At 41.6% G+C, this 18,664-nt stretch overlaps 6 protein-coding genes across 6 annotated transcripts; 2 read left to right on the forward strand and 4 right to left on the reverse strand. All coding sequences in view use genetic code 12, as the record gives it.

Annotated features, from left to right (window-relative positions):
• Positions 1-22: 22 nt before the first annotated feature.
• Positions 23-1,609, forward strand: PICST_33329 (hypothetical protein; the record flags this gene model as incomplete). The annotated part of the gene is made up of 1 exon (XM_001386045.1): positions 23-1,609. The coding sequence occupies one exon, from the start codon at positions 23-25 to the stop codon at positions 1,607-1,609; it is 1,587 nt and encodes a 528-aa protein (XP_001386082.2).
• PICST_79644 (predicted protein) lies at positions 1,596-4,586 on the reverse strand. The gene has a single exon (XM_001386232.1). It carries the CDS (start codon positions 4,027-4,029, stop codon positions 1,711-1,713), a length of 2,319 nt encoding a protein of 772 aa, XP_001386269.2. The 5' UTR covers positions 4,030-4,586; the 3' UTR covers positions 1,596-1,710.
• An 800-nt stretch (positions 4,587-5,386) lies between these two features.
• Positions 5,387-11,191, reverse strand: STT4 (phosphatidylinositol-4- kinase involved in protein kinase C pathway; the record flags this gene model as incomplete). The annotated part of the gene is made up of 1 exon (XM_001386233.1): positions 5,387-11,191. The coding sequence occupies one exon, from the start codon at positions 11,189-11,191 to the stop codon at positions 5,459-5,461; it is 5,733 nt and encodes a 1,910-aa protein (XP_001386270.2).
• A 322-nt stretch (positions 11,192-11,513) lies between these two features.
• Positions 11,514-12,501, reverse strand: PICST_66051 (predicted protein; the record flags this gene model as incomplete). Its single annotated transcript, XM_001386234.1, has 1 exon — positions 11,514-12,501. One exon carries the CDS (start codon positions 12,499-12,501, stop codon positions 11,764-11,766), a length of 738 nt encoding a protein of 245 aa, XP_001386271.1.
• A 573-nt stretch (positions 12,502-13,074) lies between these two features.
• On the forward strand, positions 13,075-14,037 carry PICST_33333 (predicted protein; the record flags this gene model as incomplete). The annotated part of the gene is made up of 1 exon (XM_001386046.1): positions 13,075-14,037. One exon carries the CDS (start codon positions 13,075-13,077, stop codon positions 14,035-14,037), a length of 963 nt encoding a protein of 320 aa, XP_001386083.2.
• A 30-nt stretch (positions 14,038-14,067) lies between these two features.
• Positions 14,068-16,928, reverse strand: PICST_85379 (predicted protein). Its single transcript, XM_001386235.1, has one exon. It carries the CDS (start codon positions 16,866-16,868, stop codon positions 14,160-14,162), a length of 2,709 nt encoding a protein of 902 aa, XP_001386272.1. The 5' UTR covers positions 16,869-16,928; the 3' UTR covers positions 14,068-14,159.
• Positions 16,929-18,664: the final 1,736 nt, after the last annotated feature.

Consider the following 18,664-nt stretch of genomic DNA (forward strand, 5'->3'; position numbering starts at 1 on the left):
GATCAAGTCATTTCTTACCATCATGAAAGTCTTATGCTTCTTGTTCTTTTTTGCATTTGCAAGGTCCCTCCTCATTAAGCTGGCTGAAGATATTATACCTTCCAAATTATCATTGCTGGCTCTCAGAGAGGGCAAGATAAAACTTGAAGGAGAACTACAATCATTAATTTCAAAAGTCAACGAAAGGATTGCAGAGGCTAGCATTAGAGATGAAGATGAAGAACTCCTTGTACTTCCGCGTCAGTTATTAAACTCTAAGGTATTGAACAAGCTCGGACTTAATAGTTTGGTTGAAGGTGGTTCTCTCTTCAACCTCTCAATCCACAAAAATCTTAACCATGACAACATTTTGGTTCCTCCAGGGACCAAGAGCTTGTTCATTTTCAATTCGTCAGACTCTTTGAAGATCCCCAAAAGAGTGCACCACAACTTTTCTCGTTTCATAGATTCTTCTCCACCATTTAACCTCCCTGAAGTTATGAACTTTGTCGACTACTACATGGTACTTCCTAGATCTTATTTGAAGAATATCAGTTGGGAGGATACAGACTCAGTTTATTACCGTAGTTTACTCAAGGTGAGAACAACTAAGCTTCCAATTTTCAGAAAGTGCATCAGTGAAAACAAGCCATTATTGGTGTTCATGTTCAACAGAGTATCTGACAAAGCTCAAGCAATGAAGGAAGAGGGATTGAGCACTGTTATGACTGTGAAGAATTTCTTAAAGTCCAAAATTAGTAGCGATTCAGTTTCATCCTTCTTTGATAAGTTTGCAAGTACATGGGTTAATAATGTTGCTTATGATTCATTATTACATTCTGTGTTTTGCAGCACTAACACTGAACTAATGGAAGACAGTTACTGTTTGAAAATAGGCGAAACAATGAAAACCGTATTTCTCTACCCAGCATTCTTTGATATAAATAGGCTCCTGAGAAGAAATGACAACGAACAGATGGAGGTAACTGCTGATGCTCAAGCAATCAGACAAGCCCATGACAAGTTGTCCGTGGCAGCAGACAGATTGGATGAAATCACTTACGAATTGGCTACTGACCCCAAGAAGTTGATAAAGGAATACGACGAAAAGGTTGATACCAAAGTCGCTGACCTCGTTGACCGCACCAAGCTTGCTATTGAAAGGTTAGAAGAAAAGAAGGAGGTGCTCAAAGAAGAAGTGAAGAACAAGTTGAACAAGGCTAGAAAACTCAGGAAGGCGTCTACTTCTCAGCAATATGATCTTGATAACGAACAAGATGAGGACAACGAATCGTACGACTATATTGATTCTGAAGATAACATGTATAGCACGAAGAAAAAGAGATCAGAGATCTTTGATGAAGATACATGGGATAAGGAAGATGTCGAAAGAGGATTGGAGTTGCCGTTGTCTCTTATTAACCTAAAGAAGCCCGGTAGGTATGCTAGAACTAACGAATACAGTCAAATTATCTTTGACTATGGAACTGAAACCATTCCTAGTTTAGTCAAGCGTGCCGAGGAAGAAAACTCAGAGGAGTGTACACCCATTACGTGGTACAATATCTTCCACCACAGTATCTTTGGCAAGACCAAGTTCTGTGAAGACCAGAGTTCGATTCGAAACTGATTGAATTGGTAATATATCGTTAAGCTAAAATACATAAATAAGAATAAGATAAGAATTGAAAAGATAAATTGATACAAGTAGTCCTCTGATCTTTACTTCTATCATATGAAGTTGACACGACTGCCACTTTGACTTGTGTTGTAAGATGTCGATTGTGAATATGGATTGACAGGTGGACCTCTGCTTGAGCCACCAACATATGCACTATTATGATACCCTGTTATGGCACCAGGATTACCAACAATCGTGGAACCGGGTTGGGTAGGTTCCATTGTCTCTAAGTAAGAATCATGCTTAGAGTCATTGGCATCGTGGGAGAAATTGAAGTTGGAGTTGGAGTTCAGCTCGTTTCTGGAATCCTTGTTAGGAAACATGGAATCTTCTTCATACATCGATTCATCTTCATCGTACAAGTTGGCAGGTTTGCCTCCGTGTTCGTGACCCTTTCTGGCAGTAGCACCCAAGGCCATCAACTCCAAATCTTCTTCACCGTTTTGTGCTTGCTTCGGGTTGTCAAATCTAGGAAGGAACGAGACTCTGTCATCCTTCATTGGTTGGTATCTCGCATCAGGGTTCTTATAAAGTAAGGCCAAAACACAGGTGACAACGGTGAAGATTAAACAGAACAAGGCAAATACGGCATTAATGACAAAGTAAACGACACCCATGACCGAAGCCACAACATGCGGTTGCCTAAAGACGAAGGAGAAGAACATGAAGAAAAGGGCATTGAGAGTGCTGATGACAGCAATGGTGATATTGAACGCATTAGTTCTCTTGTCCATAAATGGTCTAATCCAACTAACAAGTACACAGTAGGCCAATTCAATGACGAAGACAATGACAGATTGTACTTTTCCGTGGGTTTGTAAGACTGCCACAAACAATGACTTAGCAAGCATGTATACCAAACTGACGAGAATAAAGTAGTAGCAATCAGCTCTGAATTGAACGTAGAGGAAACCGAATTTGTTCAAAAAGGCACCGTCGCCATACAACAAATAGGCTGGGTTCTTGTATTGCAGCACAGACTTTCTACCAAACATGAATACTCTGATGGCTGCTTGAAACAATAAAACTACGGATAAGACAAACAAGAAGACAGCAATCACGGTAGTACCCACTGAGTCTCTCGTAGTCAATTCCCAGAGGCATAACACGGCGATTTGCGGAAGAGCCAATACAAACAATCTGTAGAGGGTACCTTTGATGACAAGAGACCACTGCAGTCTGTATTCGTTGAACTTTCCTTCATTCATCAACTTGGCTCTGATCAAGATTTCGATGATTGCCTTGAACAACATTAGACACACCACCATGACAAAAGCAAAGAACAAGAGGAAAATGATACCGGTCATGAAGAGGTCAGTGATTTCTATTCTGGTCAAGAAAGCAACTCTCTGGATACCACGAAGAACTAAGATCTTGGAAGACAAGTCTTTGTCCTTTTCGTTTAAAGAGTACAACGTGGAGTTGAGAGAGTCGCTGTAGCCAAAGTCGTCGGAATCAAGCGTGATCGAGGCACGCTTGGATAAGCCTGAAACCACACTTTCTTGAGGCTTGTAGAAGGACTCGAACAATTCGTAGGCTCTTTTCTTTAGCTTCTTTTGGACGGAAATAGAGAGATACTGCGATCCCAAGATATCCGTAGGGGTACCCCCAGTAGCCTGGAGGTACCAATTTGCAATGTTTTGGACAAATCCGACCCTGACGATACCGAGCGACCACTGGAAGTTCTGGGCCCAGGCTGCGGCAATAGGAGGCACTTTAGCCACGGCCATCATGGCTGTAATGGCCAAAGACTGGAAATAAACGAAAAGCGACATCGAGTTCGAGGCAATGTGTGCTGCTGTGTTGGAGTGGCCAATCACTGAGACGACTCCCGATGTAATAACACCGAGACCAGCAATGGCAGCAATGGGCCAGGCAGCGTATTTTGTCTGGACAGTTTTCCCGTTGGTCAATACTGCTTCAACACAAGCTAACTGGTCTGACTTACCATCTTCTGTGATTGTGACACGGACTCTGGCGTCGAGGTCCGGGATTGTGAAGGCAATTCCAGGGATCTGGTCAGTGATGCTTCTCGACACATTGTACAGGGATGTCAAATCCAAGTGGCCGGAAGTCAAGGGGCAGATCTCGGGGTAGTTAAGATTACAGAGCGAGACGTTACGCGAAAGAATATTGAGTCCGTAGGCAATCAACGTGATTTGAGCAGTCACATTTGTGTCGAGTGACGAGATCGCATTCACTTGAAAGTAGACACTTGTGTTGTGGGGAAAGTATCTGACATCGAAGAAGGAGGCAGTGAACTTCGAGTTGTCCATACATGTCAACAAGGACGAGGTCTTAAGAACCGACTGAGCCAAAGCTGCCTGGAGCAAGCTGAAAATCCAGATGTATATGAGGTTCAACCGCATTGTGAAAATTGGAAGAACTGTAGACGGAGTACTAGCAGTAGAAGATTCAGCAGATTGGAAGAAAGAAAAGTAGTGGGAATAAGTAGAGGAAAATGGAAATACGAGTGTATACTAATGTGTGGAAAAAAGATATCTGTAGATGATCTGTTCAGATGATCTCAGTCGCGGAAAAAATGGCTGGGGAGTGCGAGGCAATAATAAGGCGCTTTTTATAGCAGCTACCACAGGTCAGATGGTGAAATGGAATTATTTCTAGAAGAGAATATCAGCTGTGAAGATACGGAGATCTATGGCAAGATACAATCGTGGGACAAGCGGGTCTACGAGATGCAAGTTGGCCAGGATGAGGTCTATGATAACGGTCTAAGATAGATAACGGTCTAAGATAGATACTGACACGCGGATAGCTCCTTCTCTAATCAATGCGTGGGATGGTTTTGTAAGTTGAAGATTTGGTTGGCTTGATTTGTTTGGCTTGATTTTGTGGTCGAGACTTTTTCTTGTCTTTTGAGGCTATGGGACGCGAAGCGAGAGTTGAGCACAGAGTGCACTATGAATCTGGGAATACGGAATACTAAAAGCTGAATGCTTCAAACTTTGAACGGCCAGAACAGCCAATAACCGTGGCAGAATCCCTTCTACTTATATATATATAATAATATATAATAATACAGCTTGTATTGCTACATGCATTCGTCATAGACCGGGCTAGTTCTACACACTATAAATAGCTTCAAAAAAGAAAAACCAAACACCAACTACAAGAACCGGTTTGCGTACAGGAAGATCTCCCGATGACGCTTGTTGGGCAGCAGGGGCAGAACTTTAACACAACTGTAATAGCTGTAGAAAGACTAGGATTGCAGCCACCTGAGATCCATTCCATATCTACTGTAGATCCATGCTGGACAGAGCACCAAAGGATATACCAGTTTATTGCTTTCTGTCTTTCTCCTCTTGGTTGGATGTCTCTATGATGTCGGTGCAATAATCTCCAGATTCTCAGCCTTGGGCTCCCACCTCCGTACACTTGGCTCATGGCCAATCCGTGCAGGTTTAATTTCTGTCTTGTCACGGCTATGCCAGAGTAATGACGTCGATTATCGTATATTTTGCTAACGGTCTTTCCTAATAATGCTATTTGGACAATGATCAGTACGCCCTATTGTGCCTATATATTAGAATAGTTAGCAGAGAGCCAGTAAATCTTCATTGTCTAGAAATAGCCTCTCAGATTCAAGAACCGTATTTCGCTACTTGCTCCATGCATTTATTTTTTCTCTTTGCACTTCACATTTGGGTGCAAAATTTCACACGCATACAACATCGCTAGTGTGCAACAGAATACAGAGTCACATTTAAAATAGAACAGTTGTACATTAGTATTGTATAGTATGTAGTAAAGAACACAGTGAAGTATAAGAGCGGACTAGTATGGAATACCGTTGGTAATTCTCTGGAACTCGTCGTAACCTTTGGTGTAGAAACTCTCCATCGACTTCTTTATCAAGCCTCTGAAGTACAAACTAGCCTCCTTCTCCGACTTCCCAGGCACGAATCTCGATCTCAACTTCTTAATAGTGTTTTCTTTGAAACATGGCAACCCACTTTCCAACATAGGATTGACACATCTCACAATTGTCTCCATGTATGGTCTACAGGCCAAGTAACCCTTGACACACAATTCTTCGAACCACTTGAAAGCCTGTGTATCGATCCGTCCTCCCAACACAGCAATCATTTCATGAGTCAACTTGAATGGAGCCACTTCGAACTTAACACCACCAGGAACGATATCGAAACAGAAACCGAAATCAATGTGCAACACATGCCCTTGGTCGTCGTACATGATGTTACCGTTGTGTCTGTCTTTGAATTGTAAAAGATACGAAATAATAGAGTACGCAGCCAACGACTTGATCAAGTTGTTACGAGCTGTCTGGAACTCAGGTGAAGTCTCGGGTCCAAATTTAGTCGTGAAATACTCATATAATCCGTTGACTGCTTCTCTTCCTAACATATCACGCGAAGTAGCATTAGGCAACACATCAATAACACCACAACCAGGAGCAGTGGCAGTAACTCTGTTTGGAAAAACATACAAATCCAAACCAGCATTTGTCCAAATTGTTCTAAACACAGAAATTAATTGCAATGCAAGAACATCCTGTCTACAATCGTCACCAACCTTGAAAATAGCACTCTGCCACTTTTCAATAGTAACGGTCTTGATTTCTCCAGACTCTTGAACTTCTTCAACATCTTTCTTGACTCTGAAAGTAGCCATAAAGGGAGCCTTTGCATGCGATTGCAAGGGTCTACCGGACTTACGGTTGATATCAATAACTACACCATCAGGATTACATGGCAAGTAAACACCGGGCTTGACTTCGATCTTGGCCATCTCTTCATCGATCTTGACCTTCTTCTCGGCCTTGGTTTTCTTGATGTATGGCTTCAACTTACCTGAGATACCTGTGACTTCGTTAAAGAAACCAAACTCTTTCTCGTAGAATGCCAAATCTTCCTGACTGTAGGAGGCAAGCATCTTTGTTTGGATTTTATCAAGAACTGGCTTGATCGAGTCTGGTTCACTTGATTCTTCGTCCTTATAACTATTTGCCAACATATTCCAGATGATTTGATGTGCAAACAACTGAGAAACCTTTGCTGTTTCAAGAATGAATCTTTCAACATATCCCTTTTGATCATAACGCAAACATTGCACGATTTGTGGAACATAGAAGAAAGTCAAATTGACATCGTGGTGTTCCAACGATCTCATGGTGTATTGCAAAATGTACGGGTTGTTACTAAAAGGTGGCAAGAAAAGAGTAATCGAATCAATTGGAGCCAAAGCTTCCCAGAACAACAAGTGATGAGAAGGCATGTTGGTACCTGCGTTGAGACCAATGAAGAATTGAACAGCATCGGGATATGAAATAGCCGGTAATGGGTTTTTTACAATCAACGATTGCAACACGTCATCCAAGTTCTTAGACTTATATCTGAACGCCAAATTCACCGCCAAAATAGGATCAATATTGAATGCCTTGGTGATATGAGACGAAGAAATCTGTTGCGAGACATAGGAACCCGTGGTTTCCAGTGGATTTAATGGGTCTAACCAAACAGAAATCTTAGAAATCTCATCATCCAAGAAGAAGGATAAAAGAGTCCTTCTAGATTCCAAATCCTCCAGGCGATGAACAGGAATGTTGTTGACCAAACGGGCAACTTCCTTCAACAAAGTGTAATCGGCTCTAAATTTAAGAATGTTGGAACCAAATGGATAAGCCGATCTTTGCTTGAACCAAGACAAAGAACCATTCAAGATCAACTTGGTCAAGTTTGCAGTACTTCTAGAACCCAACTTGTGATGGTAGTTCAACACATCAAAAGAAAACCTGATCAATTCAAATCTACCGATTCTGGCAAAAGGATGAAGACTGGCCGTTTCCAAACTCTTCAAACCAACTTCGACAAACCTGGTGTATAACTTCAACAAATGGTCACTCTGATTCAAGGTTGCTTGGAAACTGGAAGAGAACAATTCAATAATAAGTAAGTGAGGTTCAAAGCTACGGGCAGTCTTGAAAGCAGTACGGTTAACAGTCTTACGGTCACTTGGACTGTACTCCATTTTGCTGAATTCGGGATCCTCGATATCTTGTTCTTTGCTAAAGAGACCCTTGCCCAATTCAATAGTAGTTTCCCACTTCTTTGCTACTTCACTGAGCAACAACATTGCCAGATTTGGTCGGTCTTTCATAACTGCAAACCAAATGCCAATAGCAGCGTCCATAATGCTTGGTTCAAAAAATTGGAATGGAACATCTACCAAATAGCGGACCAATTCAGATTGGTCACTTTCGGTAATCAACGTAAATCCAGCAATCTCTGTAAGCAAATCAATAACCTCATGATTGTTGACAGTGTCTGCACCTGACTTGACACCAAGCTCAATGACTTTGGCTCTAATAGCAGCAAGAGCTTCGTCCGAATCCAACGTGCGAGTATTCTTGGGTATTTGATCTACCAAATCATCTACAAAGCCACTTCTCCAGTTTAATTGTGAAACCAAAGTGGGCAATGTGTTCAAGTTCTTGACAGGGTAGCGTGAAATGTGAGTCAACTCCCTGTCATTGGCAAGAATACTACCAGCCATTTCAAGAGCAAAGGAGACACCAAAATCAAGCCTCTTTGCACTCTGGAAACGCTCGCCTTCGGTGACATACGACTGGATCAAACTTTTCACATCAACACTACTCTTGTGCAAAACCAATTTGAGCCAGTGCTTTGATTTCTCGTGCAAACGATTGAAGGTTTCATTTCTCCACTTATAGGAGTCTGATAACGATATTCTGATACCAGTTCTCTTGGCACGATAAGATGTAGTTGGCTCATACTGATGGGTTTCAGCATCGACAATGCTATCGAAGAGTATCGTCAATAAGTCAAATAACGTGTACAAACTTCTGTGGTGGCACAAAGAAGAAGGAACCTTGTTGATTAACAAATCAGCACATTGAACAGCGGCATCTTGCAAATCTTCGAGTCTGTGACAACAGAAAACCAAGATGTTTGTCAATTGCAGAGCAATGTGTTCTGCGGTGAACTGTTTGTTGGCGCCGCAGCTGACTAAGTAGATATAATCCTTAACAATCTTGAAAGAAATGAAGCCAATATACTTCTCAACGCCACTAGTTTTGATCGAGGGGTCAGAATAGTATTGCAAGATGGTTGCACAATCGCCCGACTTGACTCTTAACGATTCAACAAATACAGTGGCAGACAAAAAGATCAACTTGGGGTAAGACAAATTTCTGTGAACTTCAAAGATATCACCTATAATATGTCTGTGATCTTTGATATTGTGATTGGAAGATCCTCTTCTCAAAACAGTGTTCATTTCCAAAGATGTCTCTGTTCTATCCCATGACAATTCGGATGCCAATGGTGGCGTGTTGTAAGCTATTCTCTCTAATTCCTTAGAATAGGCCTTGGAATTTTTAGAATTGATAGAATACCCATGCACAACCATGTTGAACCAAATGTTGCGAAAGAGATTGATAGTCTCAGTTTCCTTAATAACTAAAGGATCATCACCCTTCCGAACATCTGGCAACATCTCAGCCAATGGCTTCAAGTAAATTGCGATCTGATCACCAATTTCGCTGATCTCATTGTGAGATCTGTGGTGTTCCAATACTTGAACATCACCTTTACTGATGATCGCTTGTAACATCTCTTTCAAATAGATCAAATACAAGGGGTTATCCTTCTTCAACTTGCGCGAGAGAGAAACTCTGGTAGCAATAAGATCATCTAACAATACCACATTCTTGGCATCGTTGGCATCAACAGACAATCTGTTCAATAATCTCACTAAAATAGTGAACTCTCTTTCTGGCAAGAAAGGGGCACAAGCTGCCAATCCCTTAAGCAACAAGCCACCGATTGGTGTCTCCAATTTTGTAATCTTTTGCGACAAGATGGTGACAGCCAAAGTAGGGATTGTTTCGTCATTGCAAGCTTGAGAGATCTCAATGATGGAAGTGACAGCATTTTCGCATACCTTGTTGTAGTCGTTCTCGTCATACTCTCCAGCCACACTTCTAATAGAAAGATTTGTTCTACTAGTGTTTGTTGGCAATGAAGAAATAGAGGCTCTTCTAGACAACGGTACGTCGCGGAGAGACAAGCCATCAAGAGCACGAGAAATCGGACCATTTGTACGTCTAACTGAATTTCTGTTCAGCAACTGTAGACCGTCGTTACCAACAAACAACAAATTTGTCAATGCGTAGATAGTGGTGATAACAGCATCTTGAGACATGACTTTACTGGCAAACCCTACGCACTTAGAAGCTTCAATACAGTAGTCAGTATTGAATTTAGGATTGGCCACTAAGGAAGTGAAGGTTCGCGTCAAAGAGGAACCTACCAGATCGTCCTTAAACACCAAGAGCGAGCCAAGTTGTAGTGTGCTGATCCCCAAATCTGGGTCCAACATCACGTCCTTAATTTCCAGACAAATCTTGAAGAATCGTTTGGCAATCTTGAGGTCAACATTGTCAGTGAACATACCACAACTAATCACTTCAATGTTGTGGCTCTTTGCCAAGTACCCATGCTTCAATCTCTTGTAGGTAGAGTATACAATATAGGTCTCACCTCTATCTAAAAATTCCATCTTGTGGATGGCAAGATCGGACAACGTTTTGATTATCTGCATGTGAGATTGGGAGATGTCCAAGTTGTCCTTGGACAAATCCTGGCCGTTAGGCAATTTCTCCGAATCGCTGTACTTGCTGGCGACCTTGTCCAAAACGTACTCCAACAACGACTTGTCCTTGTTCCCGACAATAGAGTTCAAGATAGAAGCCATCAACTTACTGAGCTTTTCAAGGTAGAGGATTGGCGAGAAGTCTACGATATACTCGTTTTCCAACAACATAGAATAGTCGCTAGTTTCAGTGAAAATAGCATCGGAGTACCATTCGATATCGTTCAAGAAATCAAAAGTGTCGATACATGTGTCCACAGTGAGGAAAATCTTGAAAGCCTTAGGAGATTCAGTCAATATCTTTGAGTTCTTGCTCAAAGCGTCGATGTAGCCCAACAACGTGAAGTAGTTGGAGATTTCGGGCTCTTCGAAGCTGAAGAAGCGTTCATTGAACTCCAGAAAGATATCCAATACATTTTCAAGATATTTCTTGTCGAATTTGTAGGCGATGTTGATCAAAGCTGTAGTCAACTTTTCACCAAGTACAGCCCACGGAGGAGACTCGCGTGCGGATGCTACAAGCAGATGGTTGAATTTCTGGTTGGGCAACTCCAAAAGATAAACCCTGAACTTGTCCAACAACAACTTCACTTGAGGAGGAAACTTGACGGCAAATCCGGTCGAATCACACAAGGCAATGAGAACCTCGTACTCCTTGGTGGTGATGGGAATCTCAGACAAGTCTTCTTCCTCGTCAGTAGTCTCTTCCTTGGGAGCCAATGACATCAATGTGCCAAACTCGTCGAGACTATTGCCTTGTTCGCTGATTCCAGTAGGAGGCAAAGAGGCAGGAGCATGTTCCACCGAAAGTTTGGCCAACTTTTGGAGAGCTTCTCCACGTATAGAACCTCGGGATATTCCTGTAAAATCCATACTGATTCAACGAAAATGAATTCTAATGAAAAATGAAAAAACTTCCCGGCTTATGAGTTGCTACAAACAAAGCAATAAAGATTGATATGACAACAGATATATAGCAATTTTCTAAAGGAAGCGGATGTCAATTTCAAGATTGAAGTGTTGAAAGCGTAAAAATCAGCTGAAAATCTCCAACTTTTCAGTGCTGGTAGTTCGATTTCCCTGCACATGCCCCAAAATAGATTTTGAAGATTGCGCTCACGCTAAACATTGTTGGCGGGGGTTGGAATTTTCACAACCATTTCCTCATTCAGTAATGTTCCTATCTCTGAACTACGTTTTGTTTCCCATTATTGATGTTTATTGAATGCTAATATACAATCTACAGACGGTTGTCCGCAGAGCAAAATACCGTACAAGAGAAAATCCCGCCACCTGACCAGTCGAATTACTTCCTGACTTTATAATCTAGAAATATGGTAGCGCCGCTAGGTCAAGTGTAGTGACCAGAGTTGAATGCAACTTTTAAAAGAGCAGAATGGACAGAACCCATTCAAATGCAAATGAACCGACCTTGATTAACGTATTTACGAGTAGGTTTCGATCAAGGTGTCCCTCAAGTTACCAGAAATGGATTCTGGCTGAGCATCTTGCAATCTGAAGATAGATTCAATAACAGACAATTCAGGAGCAGTGGTGTCCAAACCGGTGACAGCCAACCAATCATTCACAACCATACCAGCACCGACAACTGACGAACCTCTATTAACAGTACCAGCGACCAAAGGAACTTGTAACAAAGAAGACAATTCTTCTTGGTCCTGGATAGAAGTTTGAGGATGGACTATACCACCTTGGTTAGACAACGAACAGTAGGAACCTACCAAGACGTTACCGGCGATAGTTTGACGGAAAACTTCGACACCCAACACATCAGCAATCAACTCTTCGGTTTCTCTCTCGATATCTGGGTGTACCAACGCCACGTAATCATTGCAACAGATCACGTTACCCAAAGCAGACAATCTTTCTTCAACTCTCTGGATCTTAACAGCATCAGGTAACGAGTTTCTTAAATGCATTAATTCTTGGTCAGTGGTCTGAGTGGGCACCAATAAACCACGTCTATTACCGGCAGTCATTCTACCGACAATACGGGTTCCAGCAATGGTGGTGTGGACAATAGGAATGACATCTCCTAATTCAGCTTCAAAAGCTGAGTAGAAGTTTTCCGATCCTCCTACGGCAACTAAGTTGTAGGAATTGGTTAACTTGGAAAAAACACCGACTTCGTTGGAGTTTTCAAATTGAGTTCTCGTAGCCATGATGGTAAATACGTAGTTTTGATAATAAGAATAGAATATTGATGGCTCTGAAAATTCGAGATGAGTAATACTTTATAGTAGAAGAATTTTTCAGACGATGACATGTGAGAGGTCACGTGCTTAAAAATGAGATGCAACAGCTAAAGATAATGAGGAGTACATACAGGTCCAAGGTTATATATACGGCTTCCCTGGACGAAACTTATGCCAGCTACAGCATAAAAGAAGAGTTAATATATAAATTGTATATTGGAAATAGTTGATCCTAACAGGATGTGGCCTTTGGTATACCGTGGTTTTTGTACGAAATGTAGAACTTTGCGCCAAACTCAGTTAAAACGGTTTGAGATATCTGCATACTTTCCATCGTAAGAGTTTGTTCACGTGATGACACCAAGTGTGGGGTGCCAGTATCACCTTAGATTCTAGGTATTGTGCCTTTTACCTTTAGGAAGCCAGGCATATATTGTGTATAAATAATACATATTACAAGCTGTATACATTCTATATTCCTGTTTTATTGTAGACGTAATCCCCCTTTCCTCTTTTTCATTAGTTTTTTTGTCTACAATCATGAAATATAAGGTTCCGGATCTCTCTGATCTCGAAACACGGCTATCGGCGTCAATAGTAGGACAGCCTCAGGCTGTCAAAAAAGTTTCAGAATGTCTTCGAAGAAGTCTTGCTCAATCGTCGAGCCGCCATTTCAGATCAATGCTTGTTCTTGTTGGCTCTCCCGGATCCGGAAAATCTGAATTGGTAAGAAGATTGGCCGAGTATCTTTATGGGAGCGAAAAGGCTGTAATCCGTTTACCCCGGGAAATTTCAGTATCTAGCCTATTGGGGTCTTCTATAGATGGTGAAGGTATCCAGGAGGGACTATTGGTGACGGCACTATTGGCGAATCCGACTTGTGTAATCTTGGTTGAGGAGGCCGAGAATGTTCCACCCGAGACGTTGGCCTTATTACTGAGAATTGTAGCCACTGGTTCTATTACTTCGTCTAGAGGACGAGTTGTTCCTTGTACACATACGGTAGTTGTTTTAAAGAGCAGATTGGCGCAGCCAAAATTGCTAACAGAAGAAGAGATCCTTGATAGAGTGTCAAATCACCTAAAAACTCACTTCGAAGACCTTGACGACGACTTAACCTCCACAATAGTTTTCAATCCTCTTGGCCCGAAATCCATTTATGACATTATCAGTCTTCAATTAGGGCAGGTGCAAGACAGATTTGCTAGATTCGGCTATGGTAAGTCCATAAGCTTTGAACTTGACGATAATGCTCTTAAGTTTCTATATGAAAACGGCTATTCTCCAACTTTGGGTGCAAAAGAGCTCGAGCGAGTGTTGCAGGCAGAACTCCTAAGCAGAGTCGCTATATACTTATTAACTGGACAAGTGAGAGACCAGGAGACGGCCAGAGTGACATCAGGAAAGAGTGGCTTGCAAGTATTCCCAAACCATGAGCCCATAGAAGTTGTCACCGTCGACAGTGAAGAAGAATGGGATGAGACCTACTACGAAGATTTCTAGCTAAATGACTTATGATTCTACAATAAATGAATAAATTTATATTATGTATTATTATTACCCTAATTTATAACCTTGGAACAAAAATCAAACAATTAACAAAATATCGTAATTTAAGTTAGGAGCTAGTCGAGTCCAGCGCCAAACTCTTCAGAGTCTTCATCGCCGTCATCAGAGTCCTCCCAGTCTTCAACATCGTAGTCTCCCATTTCAACGTCATCAGGCTCGTGGTTTGGTAACACTTCAATTCCCTTTTCACCCATGGTAACATGAGCTGTTTCTTTGTCCTTGACTTGTCCCTTCAACAACAATACGGCAAGACGGTTCAAAATCTTGGTTTGGATAAGACGGTTCAAAGGTCTGGCACCCAAGTCGCGAGAATATCCCTTTTTGCACAAGTATTCCAAGGCCGAATCGTCTACATCTAATGTCAAAGTCTTTCCATTAGCAGCAAACCTGTCTTGGATTTCTTTCAATCTGATTTGCACAATCTTGGCTATAGCCTTCTTGGACAATCTGTTGAAAATGACTGTGGAAGATATACGATTTAAGAATTCTGGTCTGAAGTGTGCTCTGACTGAGCCCATAACCAAATCCTTCGTTTCGGCAGTGATTTTGGAGCCCTTGGAGGCATTGATGTACTCAGCACCCAAGTTGGAAGTCATGATGATGATACAGTTAGAACAGTTGACTACCTTACCTTGTGAGGAGGTGACTCTACCATCGTCCAAGATCTGAAGCAACACGGTCAACACTTCTGGAGCTGCCTTTTCGACCTCATCGAATAAAACGACAGAGTATGGACGTCTTAATAATGCTTCAGTCAAGATACCACCTTCTTCGTAGCCAACATAACCGGGAGCAGCACCAAGCAATTTGGATGCTGACCACTTGTCACCAAGTTCAGAGCAATCTATTCTTACCATTGCTCTTTCATCAGCAAACAAGAAACCAGCAACCTTCTTGGCTAATTCTGTTTTACCCGAACCGGACAAACCCAAGAAAAGGAATGAAGATGGCTGGTTAGGGTTGGCCAAACCAGATCTGGTCAATCTGATGGCATTGGACACAGCCTTAACAGCGTCTGATTGTCCAACTACACCACTAGATAACTCCTTTTCCATATTAATCAACTTGGAATTTTCTGCTTGGGTCAATTTGGTGACTGGGATACCAGTTAATCTGGCTGCCGTTTCAGCTACTTGTTCGGCACCCACAACATGTTTCAACAAGGCATCTGGACCAATAGAAGCCTCCTCTTCAGCAACTTTAACTTCCAATTCTTCGATTTGCTTCTGTACATCAGGAATGGCAAAGTACCTTAAATCTGCTGCAGTGCTGGTGTCGTGTCTTCTTTCAGCGTCCTGGGCCTTGATTTCCAATTCGTCCAACTTACGCTTTGCAGAAATTAATTGTTCATGACCAGCACGTTCGGCGGAGAATCTTTCTCTTAAAGGAGCCAAAGTTTCTTCCAATTCCGCCTGCTTCTTCTTGGCCAATTCTAAGCGATCCTTAGAATCGGCATCGGCATCGACATCTCTTTCCAAAGCATTGATTTCAACTTCTACAAGATGTAACTGTCTTTCTAAGTTGTCCAATTCTTCGGGCTTAGAGTCTCTAGCTACAGCAACGGTAGCAGCAGCTTCGTCAATAAGATCAACGGCAGAATCTGGTAAGTTTCTGTATGTTAAGTATCTGGATGCTAGTTGAGAAGCAGCTACCAAGGCACTATCCAAGATACGGACCCCATGGTGGATTTCATATTTGGGCTGAAGTCCTCTTAATATGGCTACCGTCTCATTGACTGTGGCAGCAGGAACATCTATCTTTTGGAATCTTCTTTCAAATGCACCATCCTTAGAGACAAACTTACGATACTCTACGAATGTCGTAGCTCCAATACAATGCAAAGTACCTCTGGCCAACATTGGCTTCAACAAGTTAGCAGCGTCAGATTTTCCATCGCCCATCAACATGTGGATTTCGTCAATGAACAAGATGATGAACTCCTTCGACTTTTCGATTTCGTTTAAAACACCCTTGATTCTTTCTTCGAATTCACCTTTGTACTTGGCACCAGCAGTCAATGCTCCCAAGTCCAAGGCAAACAATCTTGAGTTTTGTAACACTCCAGGAACATCTCCATCGATGATTCTTTGTGCTACCCCTTCCACAATGGAAGTCTTACCTACACCGGCTTCACCAACCAAGACCGAGTTCGACTTGGTTCTTCTGGCTAAAACACGGATGACTCGTCTGATTTCTTCTTCTCTGCCGATAACCGGATCGATTCTTCCTTCTCTGGCTTTTTCAGTCAAATCCTCACAGTACTTGTTGAGGAATTCGTAGGTAGAAGACGAGTCAGCCTGTCTTGAGTCGATTCTCTGGTTTCCTCTCAACTCTATAGCAGCAGCTTTGACAGCATCTACTTTGATTCCAGCTTCTTTGAAGATATCCTTGATAGACTGATCTTCGAGCAAAGCTAGCAAAATATGATCCTGAGCAACGTAGCTGTCTTTCTGTTGAGCCTTGATGTTATTGGCTCTGGTCAAAACTTGGCCAGCAGCATAGGAAGGCCTGACTTCATCTGGAGCCGGGGTTTGAGAAGGCAATCTGACCAAATGTTTGTTAACGGTCCTTTCGAAAGTGGGCCATTCAAATCTGCCCTTTTGGATCAACGTCTTTAAGTACACAGTAGACTCGGGATCATCGCTGGGAACCATGGCAGCAAGCATATGTAATGGGAGTAACTGTGCATGCGCATTGTCCTTAGCTAACTGTTGTGCCGAGGTGATGATCTTCAAGGCGTTGTCAGTAAATTGAGTTTCGTCCATTTTGATAATGTATTAAATCTGAAGAATCAGACCGCAAAATAAGATTAAATTCAGGAAACAGTGTCTACTTATATAACCAAAAGCAGGTGATCTTTTATAAGCATATTTTTCACTAAGCTTGCAAACTGTTCCGGAAAATTCTGGGTGTGCACAGAACCATCTGGAACATTCTAGAAATTTTTGACAGGTTGCAAAATTTCCATAATTCCTATGGATCGTAACCAGATAGAGCTAGAGTAGGTAATGGTTGGTGGATCGGATGCGATCGACTTATGGGCACCACGATTCCAAAACGTCCCTGGTGATGTTTTCCTTTCTCGTTGTTCTCAGCTCGTTTTAGCTACTGATGCTAATGCGCCGTCATCTTTTTTGTGGGGTACCAACCTGTAGATAACAGAAGTATACGAAGTCACATTTCTTTATTTCTTTATTTACTTGGTGACTCCCACGCTGAATACTGAAGACCAACTCCTTGTTTCACATAAACATAATAATTCCGTGATTTTTGAAGTGATCAAATCTAGAATATAGTATTGGGTTTAGGAATAAAAGCTAAGTTGGATCTCGAAAGCAAACTGTAGATTTTCACTCTGAGTGACGTCAGAAGCTTTAACAATAGCCTACAATGATTGTGAAGTAGTACTAGTCACAACTTCAACAATCTACAATGTATTTGGTAGGTAATTCTTCTACTAGCTAATCACCTCTGAAAGCTTTTTCAGTGGCTTGGTTCTCATTAATGTCGCCAAAGCAAAGACGGTGATCTCGACCAATTCAATCATGCAAGTTCTACTACGGGACCACTATATTCTTCCTCGCGTGCATTTACTAATAGAATTCTTATATTGAACTTCATTTGTATTTCATCCAATTTTTTGAATTGTGGGGCTGGCAATTTGTCTTCAAGTTAAAGTACAAATTAACCACAGCATACATAAGTGAAGCGTATAAGGGGTTACAATTTATGAACTAATATCACTGATTTGTTGAAACAATTCAAGGAACTATTCGAAAATGGGAACTGATTTTACGCACATTAGGCGGAAGTCCAATAATGAATAATGTAGATCCTCAATAGATAACTGTTAGACTAGCCGCCAAGTAGGTTCTTAATACAAGGGACAAAACTCGAGGAGGAAACCATTAATCCAACATACTCACTTTTCTTCTTGAACGTTTATTCTGACCCTTTCATCAAATTCCTCGATGTTTCTAATGAAGTATTTCATTGTAACGAAAATCTAGATAATATGACAATTAAGATTGGTTGTGTCGAAGTTATGGTTGTAATCCAACAAGTCGTCATTCAAACACGAAATCTTCCCTGGATCTGCCAGAATTATATCATACTTGAATGTATCCACTGATGTTAAAATTAGCCTCTAATGCCTATTGCAGGACAGGATGGCTACATTATTAGAAGACATGGTTCTGTAGGAATTGACGAGACAAGAATATTGCCTATCCAGCAAGGATGTAGGGTACTGGGAGGACTGAGGAACCCAACATCATCGTGAAGAGTTATTAAAATACACAATGTCTAATTTTCAACTTAGTCTTCCTCCCTGGTTTCCCCACTGATTCCTTTGTTTCTGGTATCTTTATAGGAACAACTGTATTCTTGTTGTTCTCGAATAAACTACTTCAATTTTTGAGAAGTTGTAACGATTTGATGTTATTGCAATTGCAATTTCTTGCTTTTCCACTGTTTTCAGTAAATCTGGTCTTCAAACTGGCAATTCTTCATTTGTCCATCTAGCTGCAAACAGTTTTTGCTCCTCTCCCAATTCTCTGAA

The sequence above is a fragment of the Scheffersomyces stipitis genome, chromosome 7 (genome assembly GCF_000209165.1).
Source record: "Scheffersomyces stipitis CBS 6054 chromosome 7, complete sequence".
In the NCBI taxonomy this organism is placed as follows: Eukaryota; Fungi; Ascomycota; class Pichiomycetes; order Serinales; family Debaryomycetaceae; genus Scheffersomyces; species Scheffersomyces stipitis.